This window comes from Ailuropoda melanoleuca, chromosome 13 (assembly GCF_002007445.2).
Source record: "Ailuropoda melanoleuca isolate Jingjing chromosome 13, ASM200744v2, whole genome shotgun sequence".
In the NCBI taxonomy this organism is placed as follows: Eukaryota; Metazoa; Chordata; class Mammalia; order Carnivora; family Ursidae; genus Ailuropoda; species Ailuropoda melanoleuca.
Window position 1 is genome coordinate 89561583 of NC_048230.1, and position 18765 is coordinate 89580347.

Genomic DNA, 18765 nt, shown 5'->3' on the forward strand with positions numbered 1-18765 from the left:
AAGGGATGGAAGAAAAGCTGTATAATCCCAGACCAATTCTGCCTTTTCCAATCAATCAACATTCATCCTATTCATCCATCCACAAAACCATCCATAACCCTCCTCATTCATGAAAGATTTGTGGTCTGAGCCCACAGAATGAACTCCATTCTCCTTAAGATGTTTGAAGGCATCAAAATTCCACAACATCCCATCACTATCCATGGACACTGGATGGCTCTGAGAAAAATGAGTGTGTCACTGATGTGTGTGCACCTGTGGCTCTTTTCACTATCAGGTCTGCTATGAATCCCTTTTCCTTACCTCTGTCCTTAGAAACTCCACTCCACTGTTAGGGTCCAGCTCAAACCCACCCCTTCCACAGAGTCTTCCTCACTGTCCCACACTTTGTATTGGATTAACTATTCCTCTTGGACTCTTGTGTCATGCTATCTCTCATCAGAGTTATGCCAAGTCTACCTCCTTCACCAGACCTAAGGTGAGATGGTGGCTTATTCATCTCTGTAGTCCATCTGCATCTTTTGTGACAACAGAAGCAATAATGGACAGTAATTAAAGTAATTAAAACACAGATACACATGCACAAAGAAAATGTATGATACCCTTTAAAACATACAAGATGTCTGAAATTCAATCTGTGCATCAGTACAGCATAATTAGTTCCACCTGTAGCTTTAATTTAGCAGCAGAAAATAAGTTGTAAATGCAGGAAGAAAAATCTCCATTTCTATTCTCTGCTTCCCAAACCCCAAATTGAGAACAAGAACAAGCACACAAAAATAATGATAAAATAGGTGAAGGTATAGAGAGGATTGTTACCTTCTGTCCCAAGAATTCATCCCCAAGTCATCTAGCAACAACCTGCAGAAATAAAAGGGTCCTCGTGGCTCTATTGGTGAGGGTTGCTCCTGGCTGGCGACCTTCATGGCCGAGTCAGAGTTACACCTCTGGATGTAGTCATCTTCTTGGGCATTCTGGCGCAAAATGACCTCGATGATTTCCTTCTCCTGGTCACGGTTCATTCCCCGTGGGGGCGGGGAGGGCTCATTTAGATTTAGCTGTGATGGTAAAAGGCATTCAGGACTTGTGTGGCCAATGTTTTCAAGTAATTTGTCAAGGACATCATCTCCCTCCTCAGTTTGAGAAAAATCTTTCTGAGCTCCCAAACCTTGAGGTTGCCAGCCCGAAATCAGAAATGCAGGATTTCTGCCACTGGGTGCTATGCAGCCTTCCAAAGGTCCATACAAAACCTTCCCATCCCAAGAATACTTCCCTGAGATATCCCTCACAATTACTCTGACGTCTGACAGGGTGCTCCCCTGCGAGCCGCCTGCTGGCCCTTCCGAGGGTGTCTGAAGGTAGGAGATGAGGGTGCTGTCATTTAGCACAAAGAGCTGCAGGTTTGGGCTCCGGAACACCTCGGAGGAAAGCTCGGGGGCCTCGGCGTGTGCGTTGTCATGGTTCTCGCTGACTAGGCTGTGCAGCACGGCAGGGCCCCCACGCAGCGGGAAGTGTCCCAGGTGGTTCACCAGGTGGGCCATCACCATGCGGGCTGTCAGAGGGATCAGCTCCAAACTCCTCCTCTTCCGTTCTGTGAGCCAGGGTAAGGCAACATGGCAGACAGTGGGGAAGGAAGGTGAAAATCTGTACTCGGAATGCTGGATTTGTTTTAGTCTGGGCATTTTTTTCATCTATTTTCTTTTTTGACACTAATTCTATTTGAATTAAAAGTACAATTTAAATAGGTTGCTAGAAATAAGTCAATCACAGAAAGACAATTATCATATGATCTTATATGCGTAATTTAAGAAACAAGGCTGAGGATCATAAGGGAAGAGAGGAAAAAATGAAACAAGATGAAACCAGACAGGGAGGCAAACCATAAGAGACTCTTAATCTTAGGAAACAAACTGAGGGTTGCTGGAGGGGACAGGGATAGGGGGATGGGATGTCTGGGTGATGGACATTGGGGAGGGTATGTGTTGTGGTGAGTGCTGGGTGTAAGACTGATGAATCACAGACCTGTACCCCTGAAGCAAATAATACATTATATGGTAATTTAAAAAAATAAAATATAAAAATAAATAAATAGATTGCTAAAAGAACCAACTTCCATGAAGATCTCATTCTGAAAGGGACACTTAAAAATCTGTAGATACAGCAGTAAATGAGAGAAGTTCCCTGTCCTGAAAGAGCTGATGGTTCGGGAGTTCTGGGATGTGGAACCTGCAGCTGGAGAGGATCCAGTGGGAAAGGTGGTGGGCTGGGGGTCCAGGCCATAGAGGCTACCTCACCCCCCTCACCGAGGTAAAGGCAGACGCTGATGAGGAAATGAATCAAGCCTGTGATGTCGCAGATGGATTCGAAGAAATCTGCTTTAAGATCTTTGCAGCAATTGTTGTTTGGGCACTTTAAATATTAAACAGAATCTGATATATTAATTAACTCATGGAAATAGAAGGTTTTAACTGAATTTGTAGTTGATGATGAAATGCCTAAGAGCAAAGGACTTACAAAATTTTTAAGGCTTCAAATGTGTAGAAAGACTGACACTAACATGTGAAGGTGGGCTCTGTGAAATGCTGGAGGGGTAAGGAAGAAGCAGAGAAACAATCTGTAAGCATGGAGGGAGACAACCACTTAAGCTTCAGAGTGGTCACGGAAATTGTAATCTGCCAAATTTAGAAAAGAACTGTGTTAATCCAAGAACAAGTGAAAATGAACTCTTTTAATTTCAATAAAAAATATTAATAGATATTTAAATACGGTAAGACTTATACTTTGGGCTTAAAGGTTTAGGAAATACTTGGTTTCTAAATTCACAACAGAAAACTCAAATATTAATTAAACACAAATAACTCTAAATTATGCTTTCCAATGCTAAACACCTTCCCCCTCAGACATTAAAAATTCAATGAACTTATCTGTGAAACATCAATTGTATGATGTATAAATCCTAGCAAGAAACAATCAAATCCTAGAGTGTAGGAAACTCGGTGTGATGACTGATAAATAGTTTGTCCTGAATTTTCTTGAATTTCTTAATTTTTGCTATTCAGTGAACAAGAAATCATGTATTCAATAAAGCAAAATAAAATTTCACATGAAAACTTCAGTTTTCATAAGCAAAGTTCAGCTACATCCATCTCTGACATTCAACTGTCCTTCCTGACCCTTGTAGAAGAGAGTATGATTTCCATACAGCTGAGAAATTTAAACACCTCAACTAATTCCCCTGAAATCACAGTTATGAATGCCTTTGCTTTTGTGTCCATATTAACTTTTTCAAAAGTTACAGATGCTTTTTATTCATGGTTATCATTCCATATGAATATGCGCTCTGTCAGAAATGTTAATGCCCCAAACAACAAAGGCACTGCCAGCTGGGGGTTCAGGAGTCCATGGTGTAAGACAGCACATGGTGATGACTTGATGGAGCAGGCTATGGAACTAACGACAAAGGTCCAATTTGGTAAAGCCCAAAGCACACAATTACAACTGGAAAAGCAACTTTCCTCTGCTTTTACTTACACAGGGTGTGCTTTTAATTTGAGATACATACAAATTTGTATTTTAAGGAACGTGTCTCAAATTCTACAATGGGAAATTAACTGGAGTCACACTAATCAAGTCATAAATTGTGACACACCCAATAAAAACTTCAAATATCTTTGGTATTGAAAAATAAGGAAAGGGAATATTTGTGAAGTAAAAATTGTTTTTTCCTGGCAGACTTTAGCTACATCAACTGCCTGTGGTTCCCTGAAAAATAAAGAGAAAATCTAGACTCCATTCATGAGAAAACAATCTCGTAACTTCCACAAACTATGAAAAAATATAATCCAAATATTTATCTTATTTTTTAGAGACGAAATAGAAAAGCAGTGATTTTAGTTTGTCTTTTAACTTTCAGTTTTTAAAGCTCCCGTTTCTTTCTTTTTAAAGCAGCTAGGTATTAATGACAAGAAATTTGAGCACCTGTGTGTACCACCAGTGGCTTTTCCTTAAGCTGGGCCAGCAGCCACCTCAGCTGTAGGTAACTGAGTGTGTCTCTTGCTTGTAACTATTCGAAAGTAGTATTTACATCAAATAGTAGGTAATAGTCAATGAGAGAGTCACTTCAAAATAATAGATAAAAATACAATATTGCTTCCCAGAAACGTGAGAAAAAATAGTTTGGTTATCAATGATGAATTTTGACACCGTATGATAAAAAAAAACTCTCAAATACGAGCACAGTTTTGTTTAACCTGAAATACTTTAGCTATCATCTTTAATTTTCCTCTCATTCTTAAGAGGGTGTACCCACTCAGCAAGAGTGTCTTTGCAAGCCAATATGTTTTTAAGCTGCTTTGCTTTTTTATTTAGTTAGTGTTAGTGAATTTTAAAACTCCTTTGCCACTGAAGTTCAAACAGTTATTTTTAGTACCACAGAACTATGTTAGGACAAGCTTGCATAAGGTCTGGGGTTTTCTGAAAAATAAAGTTGAAGAGTATTGTACATGGAAAGCAAGGTGGTCCCAAAATTTAAATGTGCATTTTTAGGTTTTTCATTTTTCACTAACCTACCAATTTCCTACTATATTGAAGTGACAGGTGAACTTATTTTAGGGATAGCCATGTGGGATGAGTCCAAATTAAAGTCTTTCAGAAAAAGTAAGTTACTTTCCTTCAAGGACACAAACTGCATGGTAGGAACCAACAAAAGAAATGGATCAAGGGTCATTTTGATTATTTTTTAAAGATATGGTTTGAATTTATAACCATGGGGGGGCGGAAATCAGGAAAATAGTCCAGTTTAAAAGGAGAGTGGAAGTCCAGAAAAAGACAACTAAACAATTAAGCAAACTGAGGTCAACTGAGAGGACAGTATGAAAATGTGCCATGTACCATCCACCAGCACAACTAAAAGTTAAGCCTTTAGACTACTCTGTGGAAAAATCTCAGAGTAAATACTGTGATATTTCAGAAACTTGGTCATTACACCTTCAGTTCAAATTTCACCTCCATTACTTCTGACTTATGTACCCTTGGGAAAATCCCTTCACCTCAGTTGCTCATCTGTAAAATCAGGACCGGCCAATTCCAGAGCCTTTGCCCCTGACTGGTGCCCCCACTCCAGTCCTCTTCATCATCACCTCACCTGTCCCCTTCCTCTGGGCCTAAATCATACACCAGACTCTGCAGTCTTGCAAGCATAGCCCTGGACTCCATGTCCTCACCTGGCTACTGTCCTTCTTTTTTTTTTTTTTTTTTAAAGATTTTATTTATTTATTTGACAGAGATAGAGACAGTCAGTGAGAGAGGGAACACAAGCAGGGGGAGTGGGAGAGGAAGAAGCAGGCTCCCAGCAGAGGAGCCTGACGTGGGGCCCGATCCCGTAACGCAGGGATCACGCCCTGAGCCGAAGGCAGACGCTTAACCGCTGTGCCACCCAGGCGCCCCATACTGTCCTTCTTTTGTCCACCGAAGGCCCTACAAAGTAGAATGTCTTGGGGGTCCGAACCAGTCATCCCCAAATCACTTGCTCAGGCTATCTGGCTATAGTCTAACCTCCATGCCTGAAGTACTCAGCAAAACTCACCATCAAACGCTTAGCTGGGAAATAAAACAGCTCCTGTTTTGGCCTTACCCTCCCTGATGTTTTTGAAGCACCTAGCACTGTTGACTTTTCTTGGTTCCTCATCCCCTTTCTTCCCTTGACTTCTCAGAAATGACTCTGGGTTCTTTTTCCATTTCCCTGACTTTGCTTTCCTGGTGACATTCCCTCATTCTTTTTTCTTTAACATGTTTTTACCCTCAAGGTGTCATCCTTGGGCCTAGGTTTTAACTTGCAAAGTCCTTAACATTTTCATGGGTGATCTAACACTCCACACCCACATTTTTTTCCTTAACTTTTAACTTTGAGATAATTGAACATTCACATGCACTTGTAAGAAGTAATACAGAGAGATCCCAAATATCCCTCACTCCCTGGTAATATCTTACGTAGCACAGCTATAGTTACAGTATCACCATCAGGAAATTTTGACATTGATGTGATTCATCAGCATTCAGAGTTTACTCGTTTCACATGTACTGTGTGTGTGTTTGGTTCTATGCAATTATTTCACAAGTACAGGTGATTGATATACCTACCTTTTGGACTCACATTTCAAGGCCCAGAGATAGGCTTGTCATTTCAGGAAGAAGGGTGGTTGAGGACAGCAGTCCCCAATCCTGACAATACCCACATATCCTAAAACGAACCCTCTGCCATAAGCAGAGTGATCCTCAAACTGTGGCATGTAAATCTCCACCTCTCTACAATGCTCTCCTAGTCTGCAACCCTCCACTAGAGCCTTTCAAAGTCTGCCCATCCTTCTAAGTCTCACTTAGGTCCTTCCCCATGGGAAGCCCCTATGGTGCTACTGGTCCACAAATGAGTCCTCCTGCATTAATCCTTTCTCTCCAGTTACATGTAAAGTTCTTCTGGGATAGAAAATGAGCCTTTTTCTGTGGGTCTCATAGGTCTGAAACAGATAGGTCCTCGATACAGAATTCAACTAAGATAGGAAAAGAGAGAGGAGGCAAAGAACAGAAAAAAAGAAGCAAGGAAGGCAGAATTTGCTATCACAGAGGAGTCTAGAAACCAGAGACAACTAGATTTTTTAAAGTAATGTTAGCAAGCATGGGCAAAAGGCTACAATCTTTCCTTTCCCTGCCCATGAAAATTAATATTCTGAAGAATCTCACCCTCTTCAACTGTGAGCAGGTTACCCAAATCTGCTGATGAATGATATTGCACTGGCTCCGAATTCTTCACATTTGCCAGTGGCAGGAAAGGATCATAATCTGGGGATGACAGGTCAGCCAGGGTCAGTGTGTAGTGACTCTGTTGGGTGTATGTGCTTGAGCCACAAACACAGCAGTGCAGAACCTGTGAAAAACAGAAGGGAATGTATGCCATGGATGCGACTAACCTCCTGTCCCCTGACATTCTGCCAAACTACAACAGCACTTAGGAGGCAGGTAATATTTGATAGGCTGGGTAATACTTGAAGACATAGAATCCCTTCCATTCTAAAACATCTTCTTGCTATTTGCAAGTTTATTTTGCTCCTTTTACATCAAAGTCTCAAGACAAAAGGAAAGTGAAAGTTAAAAAGTGCTTATTTTGCCATTTTGGGCAGTTGCACACACCTAAGTCCTGCTGTGGTCCACCAGAATGTTCATAGAACTTCTTTTTACGGTCCCAAATTCTACTACCCAAATGTCCATCAACAGCAGAACAGATACATAAAACATATTGTACTCTCCATTGTGTATTACCAAATAGTGATGAGTGAAAAATCTACAACGATTCACAACAGTATAAATGAATCCTTCAGAAATAATGCTGAGTGAAGGACGCCAGACACAGAAGCACATACTGCATAATTACAGCTATACAAAGTACAAAAAAAAAAAAACTACACTGTTACACAGGCTGGCGGTTACCCCAGGTGTGTGTATGGAGATAGTGACTAGTAGGGAGGCATGATGGGGGCTTCTGGGATACCAAGACTATTCAGTTTCTGCAGCTGGGATCTGGTTTCACAGGTGTGATCACGTTGTGAAAAGTCATCAAGCTCCCACTTATGACTGATGCAGTTTTCTGGATGCATATTATACTTCAATAAAAAGTTTCCTTTAAAAATACAATAATGGTATTCAATAAATTTGTGAATCGTGTTAACTAGAAGGTGACTTTTTTATTGGTAAAATAATTTTAAGAGAAATCTTTTAAGAAAAGAAATATTAGAAAAGAGATAAATTTAAATGACTGTGGCTACTTTACTTGGTCGAGCCAGGTCTCACATAGGTTTATAAGCCACAAAGATGACAGAAGTATCTAATGAAACCTAACAGAGTTATTAAAATTTTTGAGCACTAAGAAACCATGTAAAAATACACAATACTTTTTAGTAGAATTTCAACCATGCGTCTTTTTCCCTTGTATTTAATACATTTTAAAATAAGGCAACATGGTAATAAGTTCATGACTTGGAATATTTTTTTAAAAGGTTATTAACAGGGGCCCCTGGGTGGCACAGTCGGTTGAGTGTCTGCCTTTGGCTCAGGTCACGATCTCAGGGTCCTGGGATTGAGGCCTGCATCGGGGTCCCTACTCACTGGGGAGCCTGTACCTCCCTCTGCCTCTGCTGTTCCCCCTGCTTGTGTTCTCTTGCTCACTCTCTCTCTCAAATAAATAAAATATTAAAAAAAAATAAAGGTTATTAGTAAAGGTTTGTTAACTAAAAAAATAAATAGATTGTCTCTACTTAGCAGTAATTATTCAATGGATACACAAGTGCTAAGTTCATAAATAAGGTTATCACAGGAGGGACTGTAAAGCCAATAAGGAAGGATAATACAAAGCGTACAGAGCAAACACCATACCTAGGCATCAGTAGGAGGTGAAATTCAAATATTTTAAGTACTATAAAAATGATGAGGCTAAATATTTTGATGTGATATATTTCCTTAATTTATTTCTTAAGATCTTGGGGCACCTAGGTGGCTCAGTTGGTTAAGCGTTGGCTCAGGTCATGATTCAGGGTCCTGGGATGGAGCCCTGAGACGGGCTCCCAGCTCAGTGGGCAGTCTGCTTCTCCCTCTCCTTCCTGCTTGTGCCCTCTCTCTAGATATCTCTGTCTCTTTCTCTCAAATAAATAAATAAAATCTTTAAAAATTTTATTTCTTAAGATCTTTTAAAGTAAAGAAATTACTGAAAGACCTTTATGCTTTTTCTTCCTTTGATAAGTAGATTTTGTCAAACCATGGCTGTAAACATTCCTACAATTTAAACAGTTTTGTTTGTTTGTTTGTTTTTTTAAGATTTTATTTATTTATTCGACAGAGCTAGAGGCAGCCAGTGAGAGAGGGAACACAAGTAGGGGGAGTGGGAGAGGAAGAAGCAGGCTCATAGCGGAGGAGCCTGATGTGGGGCTCGATCCCATAACGCCGGGATCATGCCTTGAGCCGAAGGCAGACGCTTAACCGCTGTGCCACCCAGGCGCCCCTAAACAGTTCTTTTTAAAATTGAGTACAGATAGACCATGTTACATGAAAACTGGGGGGCAAGGGGTTTGGTCAAACCACAGTTGTTTAAAGACGCTGGTCATGTGAAAATGAAGACTTCTTCCACTTGGTAACCATTGCTTCTCTATAATAATATCTGCTCCGTTTTCTCTCCTTAAATTATTTGTTTCTTTTAAAATGTTTCAGCCCAATATATGCTTTTCAAAAGGGCACAAATAAATAACTAAATGTATAGAACATATTTTGGTAATTCTCTGATGCGTAAGTCTATACTCTATGACCCTGAGGCCCAAATGGAGACTCACCCTATAGATATAATCCAGCAAAGGGGCTCTGGACGAGTGCTGCTCCTCCAGGGCCGCCGTGGACACTGGATGGAGAAGGGTGCTCACCGGCAATGCCATGCACCAGTCCAAGAGGCAGAGCAGCAAGGACACAATAAACTGGAAGAAGAAACAGGCCCAGTAACATACACTGCAATCTTTCAAACTTCACTACATGTAATAGCAAACAACAGAACTGTCCTTGCACACTAATAATTATTTAGTGGACACACAAATGCAAAAGAAATGAATTAATAAATAAAGTTTTCACAGGGGAGACCACTAGGACCAATACAGAAGAATACTATAAAGGATATCCCTACATAGAACATTATTTATCATTTTGTCTTAACATTAAAAAAAACCCCACCAAACTCTGGACAAAACTTAGCTGATGTGCCACCTACCTTTTTATCTGCTTCCACTGAGGAGTACTCTGCACTTGGTAAAAGAAAAGCAATTGTGGCCACAAGGATCTGAATAAAAGACAAATCCCCAGTGAAACAGACCATAGCAATAGTTTGGGAAACCATATAATAAGAGTCCCAAGATGGCCTTGCACTAAACCCAGCTTGGTGCCAACTCACTAGAAGAAGGTGATAAAAAGCAGAGAGCCAGTTTAGAGCTTCCTGTGGTCCTGAAAATCAGGAGAAAGTAACAGAGCCATGCCTAGTATCCACTCCACTCTATTGGATCTGAAACTAGGGGCCTCAGAGGAAGGAACATTTCTCTCTGTGGTCACAATTCCCATCATCAGACCACACTTTACACAACGAAAGTAAAAAATATTTTCACAAATTATGAAAATGCTCCCATTTGATTTTCTAATAAACCATTCAGGTCTCCATCTGTTGTCCTGGTGTAAAAGCATTCTCAAAGGTACTCCTCTTTCGATGATAAACTATAATTGATCTTTGAACAACTCGGGGACTAGGGGCGCTGATCCCCCTGACCGTGCACAGTAAAAATCCATGTATAACTTTTGACTTCCTCCAAATTTAACTACTAATAGCCGACTACTGGCCGGAAGCCTCACCAATAACAAAAACGGCTGATCAACACATATTTTGTATGTTATATGTACTCTGTGCTGTATTCTTATAATAAAGTAAGCTAGAGAAAAAAATGTTAAGAAAATCATAAGAGAAAATACATTTACAGTCTTCTATTGTACTTATCCAAAAAATCCACACACAAATGGACTTATGCAGTTCAAACCCATACTGTTCAAGGGTCAACTGTACACAGTTGCCCTAAAACACAACTTTACAGCTTGCAGCTTCTGATATTCCTGTTCTGTTTCTCTCTAGGTCACCTAAGGTCTCTCTGAGAGAAAAAAGTGATCTCACTGGTGAAATATGTCTAGGGCTGAGAGAAAATAAATCAATATCACTTCTTCTCTCCCTGTAATACCACACAGAGATAAATCAAATCTCCTTGAAGAGTTACCACTGGATATGTAAAGAACAGGGCATGTTTCAAAAAGTGTAGCTTTCAAAACTGGCAGGAATGGACGTGCCTTATATGTAGGCACCTACAGAGGTGAGGGTATCTGTTTCTGTAAATGCAAGCACCCTCAGATGTAAGCCACCTCCAGGATATTATCATTGAGATGATTCTTCCTGTTCCTTCTTTTTTTTTTTTTTTTAAGATTTTATTTATTTATTTGAGAGAGAGACAGCCAGCGAGAGAGGGAACACAAAGAGGGGGAGTGGGAGAGGAAGAAGCAGGCTTCCAGAGGAAGAGCCTGACGTGGGGCTCGATCCCAGAACTCCAGGATCACTCCCTGAGCCAAAGGCAGATGCTTAACGACTGAGCCACCCAGGCGCCCCCTTCCTGTTCCTTCTGTCCTTCTCTCCCACCAACTACCCCCCAACCCCCACTAGCCAGAGGGTATTACAGTAGTAATCTAATTACAGCTGGGTAATCATGCTATGACAGAAAGCGTGGTCCGGGGCTTCAGTCTGGGAGAGACTCCTGTTTCACACAACAGTTCCCCCTGTCCCCCGCCCCTGCATGGAGGGCATCATAACCAGCTGCCTACTGCTTGTTGGCACCATCCAAATTACTCTCGATGAATGAAGCCCAATCTACAAAAGGTCTCTTTGTTGTGGTCGTGTCTGCCTTTCAAACTCCCCAAGAGTGAGACTCTGTCCTGGAACACTGGTGGCTTCTTTACGCAGTGCCTGAAATCACAGCTGAGAAGGCCAGTGCGATTTAATCTTAAAACGAATGACACGTATAGCAATGCAATAGACAGTTCTCTAACAATTGTTTGAGTATCTGTAATTCATTAAATACTGAATAGAGTAAGAGGAAAATGCTTATGTTTTAGCATTCCAGGAAAAGACTTACTTCTGCAATTTTCCGAGGCAGAGAGGTTTCAAACAACTGAAGCTTTTCCCAGTAGGAAACCAGCAACTGAAGAACATCACAGGCCACCTGAGCCACGATTTTGTTAGAAAACTATAAAAGGAAACAAAACCCCGAACGGAAGGACTGAACTTAACAAGTACATCTGTCCTAAGGAAGAAAAAAACAGGTATTTCTTTCCAGCGATGTTTAGGGATACATTTTCTTGTTTGGCATTCAATTTTTGAAAAATGTGTCCTGGTACCAGATAGTTTATATATGATCGCCATCCTGTAACTGCCTCTTGTCCAGACTAGCAGTATGAATTTACGTGTTCTGAGGAAACAAGTAGCTGTCATTCAGTAATAGGAAAATTAAAGCCATAATTTCAGATGCCTCATGCAGATCGCATAAATCATAGCTTTGACAATTAGAGGAAATTAAAGTGTAGCCCATTACTGAGTATTCCCTATGTGCTGGACCTTTCACAAGAATTTTCCTCATTTTCGCATTGATAAATCTTCATTAGCAGCTCTGCAAGGTAGATGCAATCTTTATTTTACACCTGGAGAAACAGGGACTAAGCAAGTGACTTTCTACCTTCCAAAATTAAACTGAACCCGCATGTGTAATGTACTAAGAAATGTGAAACTGGCGACTGCGAGAACATACTTCATATCTTCTGGTGTATTCAATTACTTTGAGTGTGTTTTTGGAGTCTGGTGTGTGTCCAAGGTCCTCTAGATGCTCCCATTTCTTGTGATGGCATGTCAACAGGGAGGGGTGGTGCCTACAAGGTCCGCTGGCTGGGGTGGATGAAACAGATGAAGGCACCCTGTGCCTCTCTCCCTGGCCAGAACCTGGGACTACTCTGCTGTCCATACCTCATTATCTACAGAAGAAAGGTTTGTCACTGATTTTGGGTCCCTGTCTAGGGAAACCTCTGGATATGTAGCTTAGTTATTTCCACACCAGGAGCTCCAAGTCACATGAAGCAGATCACAATTGACCTCAGCACCACATAGACACAGAAAAGCCAACATTTAGCATCTCAGTATAAATGCACAGGGGAAGGAAGAAGTTAAGGCAAAGGGGATTCATTTGGATTCTACAGGATAAACACTTCCTGGCTGCCCCTTCCTGATAGGCACAAAGTACACCCAGGGCAAGAGCATCTGTGCTCACGGGGTTCTTCAGAGCCTGGCCTCTAGGCTTCAGGTGACTTGATGCTCATAGGCTTCTTTCAGTCCCTCAAATAGTCTGGCTTGCTTCTGCCCAGGGCCTTTGCACTTGCTCCCTGCTTTGCCTGGACACTCCTTCCCCAGGTCTGCGTGTTGCTGGCACTTTCAGATCATGGCACTAAATGTCTCCTCCATGAGGCCACCATGCCCATCCAGAGGAGTGGCAGCCCACCTGCTCCAGCTCTTCAGCTTCATCCTGTTCCCCTTACACTTCCCTATGGCATGAAGGGCTATCAAGCTGATCTTTGATATTCGTCTGCCTATTCTTTCGTGTGTTTAATTTTTCCACATCTTGTTCACCATTATATTCCCAATGCCTCACACAGCCCCTTGAGGAGTAACACATGGTAGTCTGAGGTGAAGGTAGAGCTGAGGGAGTGAAGAACATGAGTAGGTACTGGGTGTGTTTCTGCTGCATCACAGTAGTCAAGTCATGGGATGGAAACAGGAGGCTGGTGTGGCTCTTACATCTAGAAGCTGAAAGCACACAAGAGGACGACGAGGAAATGAGAGCTATGGTACCCAGACAACAAGCCTCTGGGCAAAGGGGTAAGGTGTGAGAGAGGAGGCAGACAGCAGAGAGGACAAGTTGTGGGGGGAAGCTGAGCTTAGCTTGGAAGAAGGAAGAGGGAGACTGTCTCTGTCCAGGCAGTGGGCAGCAGGGCCCTGTGGCAGGCAAGGCTCAGCTGGAGCGCTACAAATGGGGGTGGTATTAGTCACACGTGAATGCTGTGGAGGATGGTGTGTGTGGGGGAAACAGATCACTCACTCACTCAGCACATACTCATGGAGTAAGGACAATGTGCCAGCACTGATGGTGACGCATGGCAGCGACACTTGTGGTGGGGATGGCAGAAGGTATAGGTTGCTGAATCACTGTATTGTTCACCTGAAACTAACATCACATTGTGTCAGCTATACTCAAATTAAAAAAAAAAACAAAAAAAGTAATGAACCCCACTCCCCCAAAAACCCATATGGGGAAAAGAATTCTGGGAAATGCTATTTGGGCTCAGCTAAACTGACAAGTAATAAGGCCCCAGCTCCCCTACTGGCCTGGCACCACACTCCACTCCATATATTAACATCTTGCCCTTCGAATATATACCAATTCATTTTTACCTCAGGGCCTTGTACTTGGTGCTCCTTCTGCCTGGAGTGCCCCTTCCCCAGACACTGCTTAGCTCCCTCTCACTATTCATTTCTGCACTCACATACCACCTCTTCCCACTACAGAGAGGATCTCTTGCTCCCGGATGCTCTCTAAAGTGTACATGTGTAGTTGCTTGGCCAGTGTCAATTCCCCCCTCTCTTTTTTTTTTTTTTTAAAGATTTTATTTATTTATTCGACAGAGATAGAGACAGCCAGCGAGAGAGGGAACACAAGCAGGGGGAGTGGGAGAGGAAGAAGCAGGCTCATAGCAGAGGAGCCTGATGTGGGGCTCGATCCCATAACTCTGGGATCACGCCCTGAGCCGAAGGCAGACGCTTAACCGCTGTGCCACCCAGGTGCCCCTCCCCCCTCTCTCTTTAACTAACAGTAGATCTTTTTCCAGGTGCAAGTCCTGTCTCCCAGCTGCAGGAATGTGTCCTAACTAGCTGAAATTAATCAGAAGATTTTATTCCCAGCCTCAGTCACTGGCACTGAGTGAGAAACCTCCGCTAACACATCTCAGTACCCCTTACTAGAATGCTGTGAGGGAAGTCTTGCTGAGCATGAATAAGGACACACAGACCCTGACTCCTACTGGGAGACATCCTCCAACCCTGCGGGCAGCCTACCCTAAGATGAAGCCACCTCTGTGGACTATAGAGCAGAAGAGTCAGGTGATTAGGTCAGTGCTGATGCTGTTCCTCAACCTCAAACTCTTCCAAACCCATGTATTTTCTAGTTATATGAACCAATACATTCCCATGTTGTTTAAACCAAAAAAGAAAAGCAAAGCATAGGGCCCAAGATGAACAAGATAGATACAGTCCCTATTCTGAAAGACTGACAATCTTGGGAACAGGCAGGGACCCACTCGTGTATGTACCTGAATGCCATGCTTAGTACTCCAGTCTGTGGGTGACTTGGTCAGGCCTTGTGCAGAGTCCTCTGGTGGCAGTATGGAGGACAGATCTGTGGGCGCCAGACTAGGGCCATGGGGTTGGAGGGCACCTGGACGCTCAGTTATTGGCAGAGAGAGCCAGCCTGGGTGAGGAATGGCCCTAGGGCAGTAGGACTCTATGACTGAAGACAGTGGTGGGGTAAGGAGGGGGAGACAGTTAATGATGTCTCCTAAGATGGGGTAAGAGAAGGAGCAACAGGTAAGGCTGAGGGTAGGGGCTCAGGCTGGGCTGCCTGGGAGGCAACACTGGAAGCTCACCTGAGCCAGAGCCAAAGGTGTCACTCTAGTGCACTTGGCCCACATCCTGGATGGGACACCTAAGTAACTACAGCTCAGGCTTAGAACACTCCCCTGCCACCCCTGCTGCCCACAACACTACCCCACCAGACACAGCTAGCTGGGTGGAAATCTCCAGGTGCCTATGCAGTGCACTGCTCTCATTTCCTGCTGAGGCTCCAGGCTGGTTTTCATTGATACCCCCTGGGGAGCATTTCCCAGCCTTCTCTGACCATGCCCTTCCCACATCAGAGGGAACACCAGGTCAACCTTGTCAAGTGTTCCTGAAGGGCAGGGTCACAGCAGAGTGATGCCCAGAGTCATGCGGAATCCATAAGGCAGGAAGCCCTTCCAGGACTCATGTCCCTTTGCTGCTGGGGCTGAGCCTCCTCCTAGCAGAGCCCCAAGCCTCCCTGAGGGCCCACTTCTCGGAATTGTTCCTTGCGGCAATACTCTCCCTGCTAGGCCCCCGGTTCTCTGAGATTTATGTACTACCTCCTTCAGTAAAAGTACCAACTGTAATAGGAACACAGACATCAGCGGGAGGCAGGCAGGGAGCTGTCCCAGGGTCCTGGAATTACATCCATGAGTTTCCCTCTGCTGTTTCTAACAGTTAAAGGGAGGCTGATTTGGCTGATCTTGGCCCTCAGATTTCTTTGCAGTTCAAGCTGGAGTGAGTTCCCTGGCCTTCTTTAGTTGTCTTCTCTCTTCTTTCTAAAATGGGGGGAGCCAGAGCATCTACAGCAGTGGGTCTTCCACGGGACAGTCCCTGCACTGTGCTGGGATGCCCCTGACAGAGTCTGGGCTCCATGCTCTCTTTTTCTGGTGCCTTATGTTTTTCCGCATAATTATAGAAAAAGAAATTTTTGAAAATGTGGAGAACTACAATGAGAAAATACAAACCCTCATATCCTTCTACTTTTGTTATCGATTTCCATCTCTCTTCTGTACTACATAGAACAGGACAGAAGGGTAAAAGGATAGCTATACAGATATATCTATGTATCTCCTTCATTCTCAGACACCACTGACTTATTAACAGCTTTTCCAGGAAAGGGGTAGAGGTGGGGAAGCCACACTACATTCAACATACTAGATTTAAGAAAACACTAAGATTTGAAAAATACATCTTAGAATTGAGAAAACAGGATATTAAAAAAATTAGACTCTGCACAGATATACAATTGCTATCCGACATCTTTCCACTTTAATAGTTACATGTGAATATTTCACCATGGTTTTTGCAACTGTGCAAAAGCCCAGACAAGGGGCCAGTGTCCTGGGTTTGACCCTGGCCAACTCATTACTTCCCAATCAGCTCATTTTCCACATCTGTGACGAGGAGGTGGCAGTAACCCTTCACCTCATAGGGCGTTCTAAGGATTAAAAGCAACAACAAAGGTCAGCGCCCTGCTCAGGCTAGAGGCAGCACTCCTAATTGATCCTCGTTCAATCAATTTTCTGTTCCTCTCCACAGGGATCAGCAGCAAGTGTTTCTCCAGCTCGCATGACACAACTGGCATGCCCAGGTGTGGAGGAGGAGAGAACAGCAGAATGGGGTGACAGAGGCGGCAGGTCAGAGGGCATCACGCTTGGACAGGAAGGGGAGTGGGTGAGGAGGGCTGCAATGAAGTCAGGCTGCAAAAGCAAGCAGGGCTAGACCAGAGGGTTGGATGGCAAGCCATGGGCAGGGGATGCCCCCAGCTGGTTAACCTGTGGGCTGCCAGGTGATGACTGTCCCAGCGTCAGCTACAATGGCGGTTCCGTTACTAGTACAGCAGCACATAACAGGCAATAAAGAAGGGCAGGCCTGAGCCTGGATGCTGGTATCAGAAGAACAGTTCAGGGTTTGAACTTTGGCTCGGCCAGGCTCTATCTAGAGCCTGGAATGAGCTCCTTTGTTCTCCCGCACCTCAGTTCCTCCACTGTAAAATGGGACAACTGTCTCACAGCTGAGAACTTCCACAAACTCCCAGCACAGTGCCTGGAAGGGACTGGGCATTCGCTGGTTCTGGGGGTATAATAACAGCAATGCCAATTATTACCACCATTTCTAGGCAGGACCCAGAAAAGGACCTGGCAGGATTTGAGCTCCGGTTTAGGAAGTGGCCTAATAGTATGTATAAAGGTTTTGTTTTTTGTGTTACACAGATATGCTCTTGGTGACATCACTTATACCTGCATAGCTGTGGGCTCATGACCTGATTTCTCTGGGCCTTACTTTCCTCTGGTGTGACATAGGGATTGTACTACCTACCTTGCTGAGCTGCTATTGTGAAGGTTATAGACTTATAGAGACTCTACCATGAATCCAGCCCAGAGTGACTTCCCAGGGAATGGCAGGTCTTCTTTTCATTAACAAAGCAAAGGAAGAAAGCCATCCTAAAAGTGCCAAGACCCAGTCAGACAGTGAGCACTCAGGACTGTTCACCTGGTCTCTCCCAGTCCTACTGAAAAGGCCAGCGCATGAAATCCCACTTTCTTGTCACTATTACCAGTGGATGATAGTTGTGTTTCTTGCCACAGGAAGTGCCCAGCTACCAGAGGAACCCTGTTCAGCTGCAGGGCTTGGCTTAGGAACGCTCAGGCTATGGATGGCCAGGTTGCAGCCACCAGTGGGGAAGCAGCTGTTGGTGGTCTCTCTTGGGAGCCTCACAGAACTTGTCAACATGGCTCTCAGAAAACCAATTTTTGATTCAAAATCTCTCATGTACAGGAAAATAATGATGGAGCTAATTCAAACTAGAACTGGTTGACTATCTGGGATACAGCTCACTGTCAAACACATATCACGAATTGGTAATACCTTTAAAGTGACACCTATCACATTGATGGCCTCTTTCAGCTGAGGATGGCTTGTACACTGTGCCAGTTCTTCGCAGATCCAGACCCCGAGGGAGCAAATGGCAATGCATCTTTTGAAAAAGAAGGAAAAGGAGGGAAACTCTTAAAAAATTTAATATATTTTCTTGGTACTTTCAAGTGACAAAGTATTTTAAATCTTTTTTACAAAGAGGCCAAAATTATAGATACGTTAACACAGTGTCTTCCTGAGGAAAAAGATAAGGTACCCTCAATAGTTCAGTTTTCAGGATAAATAGAAAAATTGGTATTGGTTAGTAATTAAATATTTAATGAAATAAATGATCTATTTCCCATTAGTAGTCACAGAGCACGTATCAGTTATTTTTGCTGACACTTTAAACTATGTTGAATTGCTTCAAGATAGTTTTGAGGAAGACTCAAAAAACATGAATCTTGGAAAATGGCTGGAAATTGAGTTTATAATTGTTTTTCTTACAATAAAATATACAACACCTACTACAAACAAAAGACAACCCCCACATTTCATTGTAAAGAATATCGGAATACAACTTTCAGAATCAGCTGCACTGTTAC

General features: G+C 43.1%; 1 protein-coding gene across 1 annotated transcript in view; it reads right to left on the reverse strand.

The window, feature by feature from the left end:
- RALGAPA2 (Ral GTPase activating protein catalytic subunit alpha 2) overlaps positions 1–18765 on the reverse strand; it is a 317987-nt gene that overhangs the window by 126490 nt on the left and 172732 nt on the right. Inside the window, 6 exon segments of the mRNA XM_034641613.1 lie at positions 820–1591; positions 6736–6919; positions 9369–9506; positions 9794–9862; positions 11742–11852; positions 18173–18281. Coding sequence (XP_034497504.1) covers positions 820–1591; positions 6736–6919; positions 9369–9506; positions 9794–9862; positions 11742–11852; positions 18173–18281 — 1383 coding nt within the window.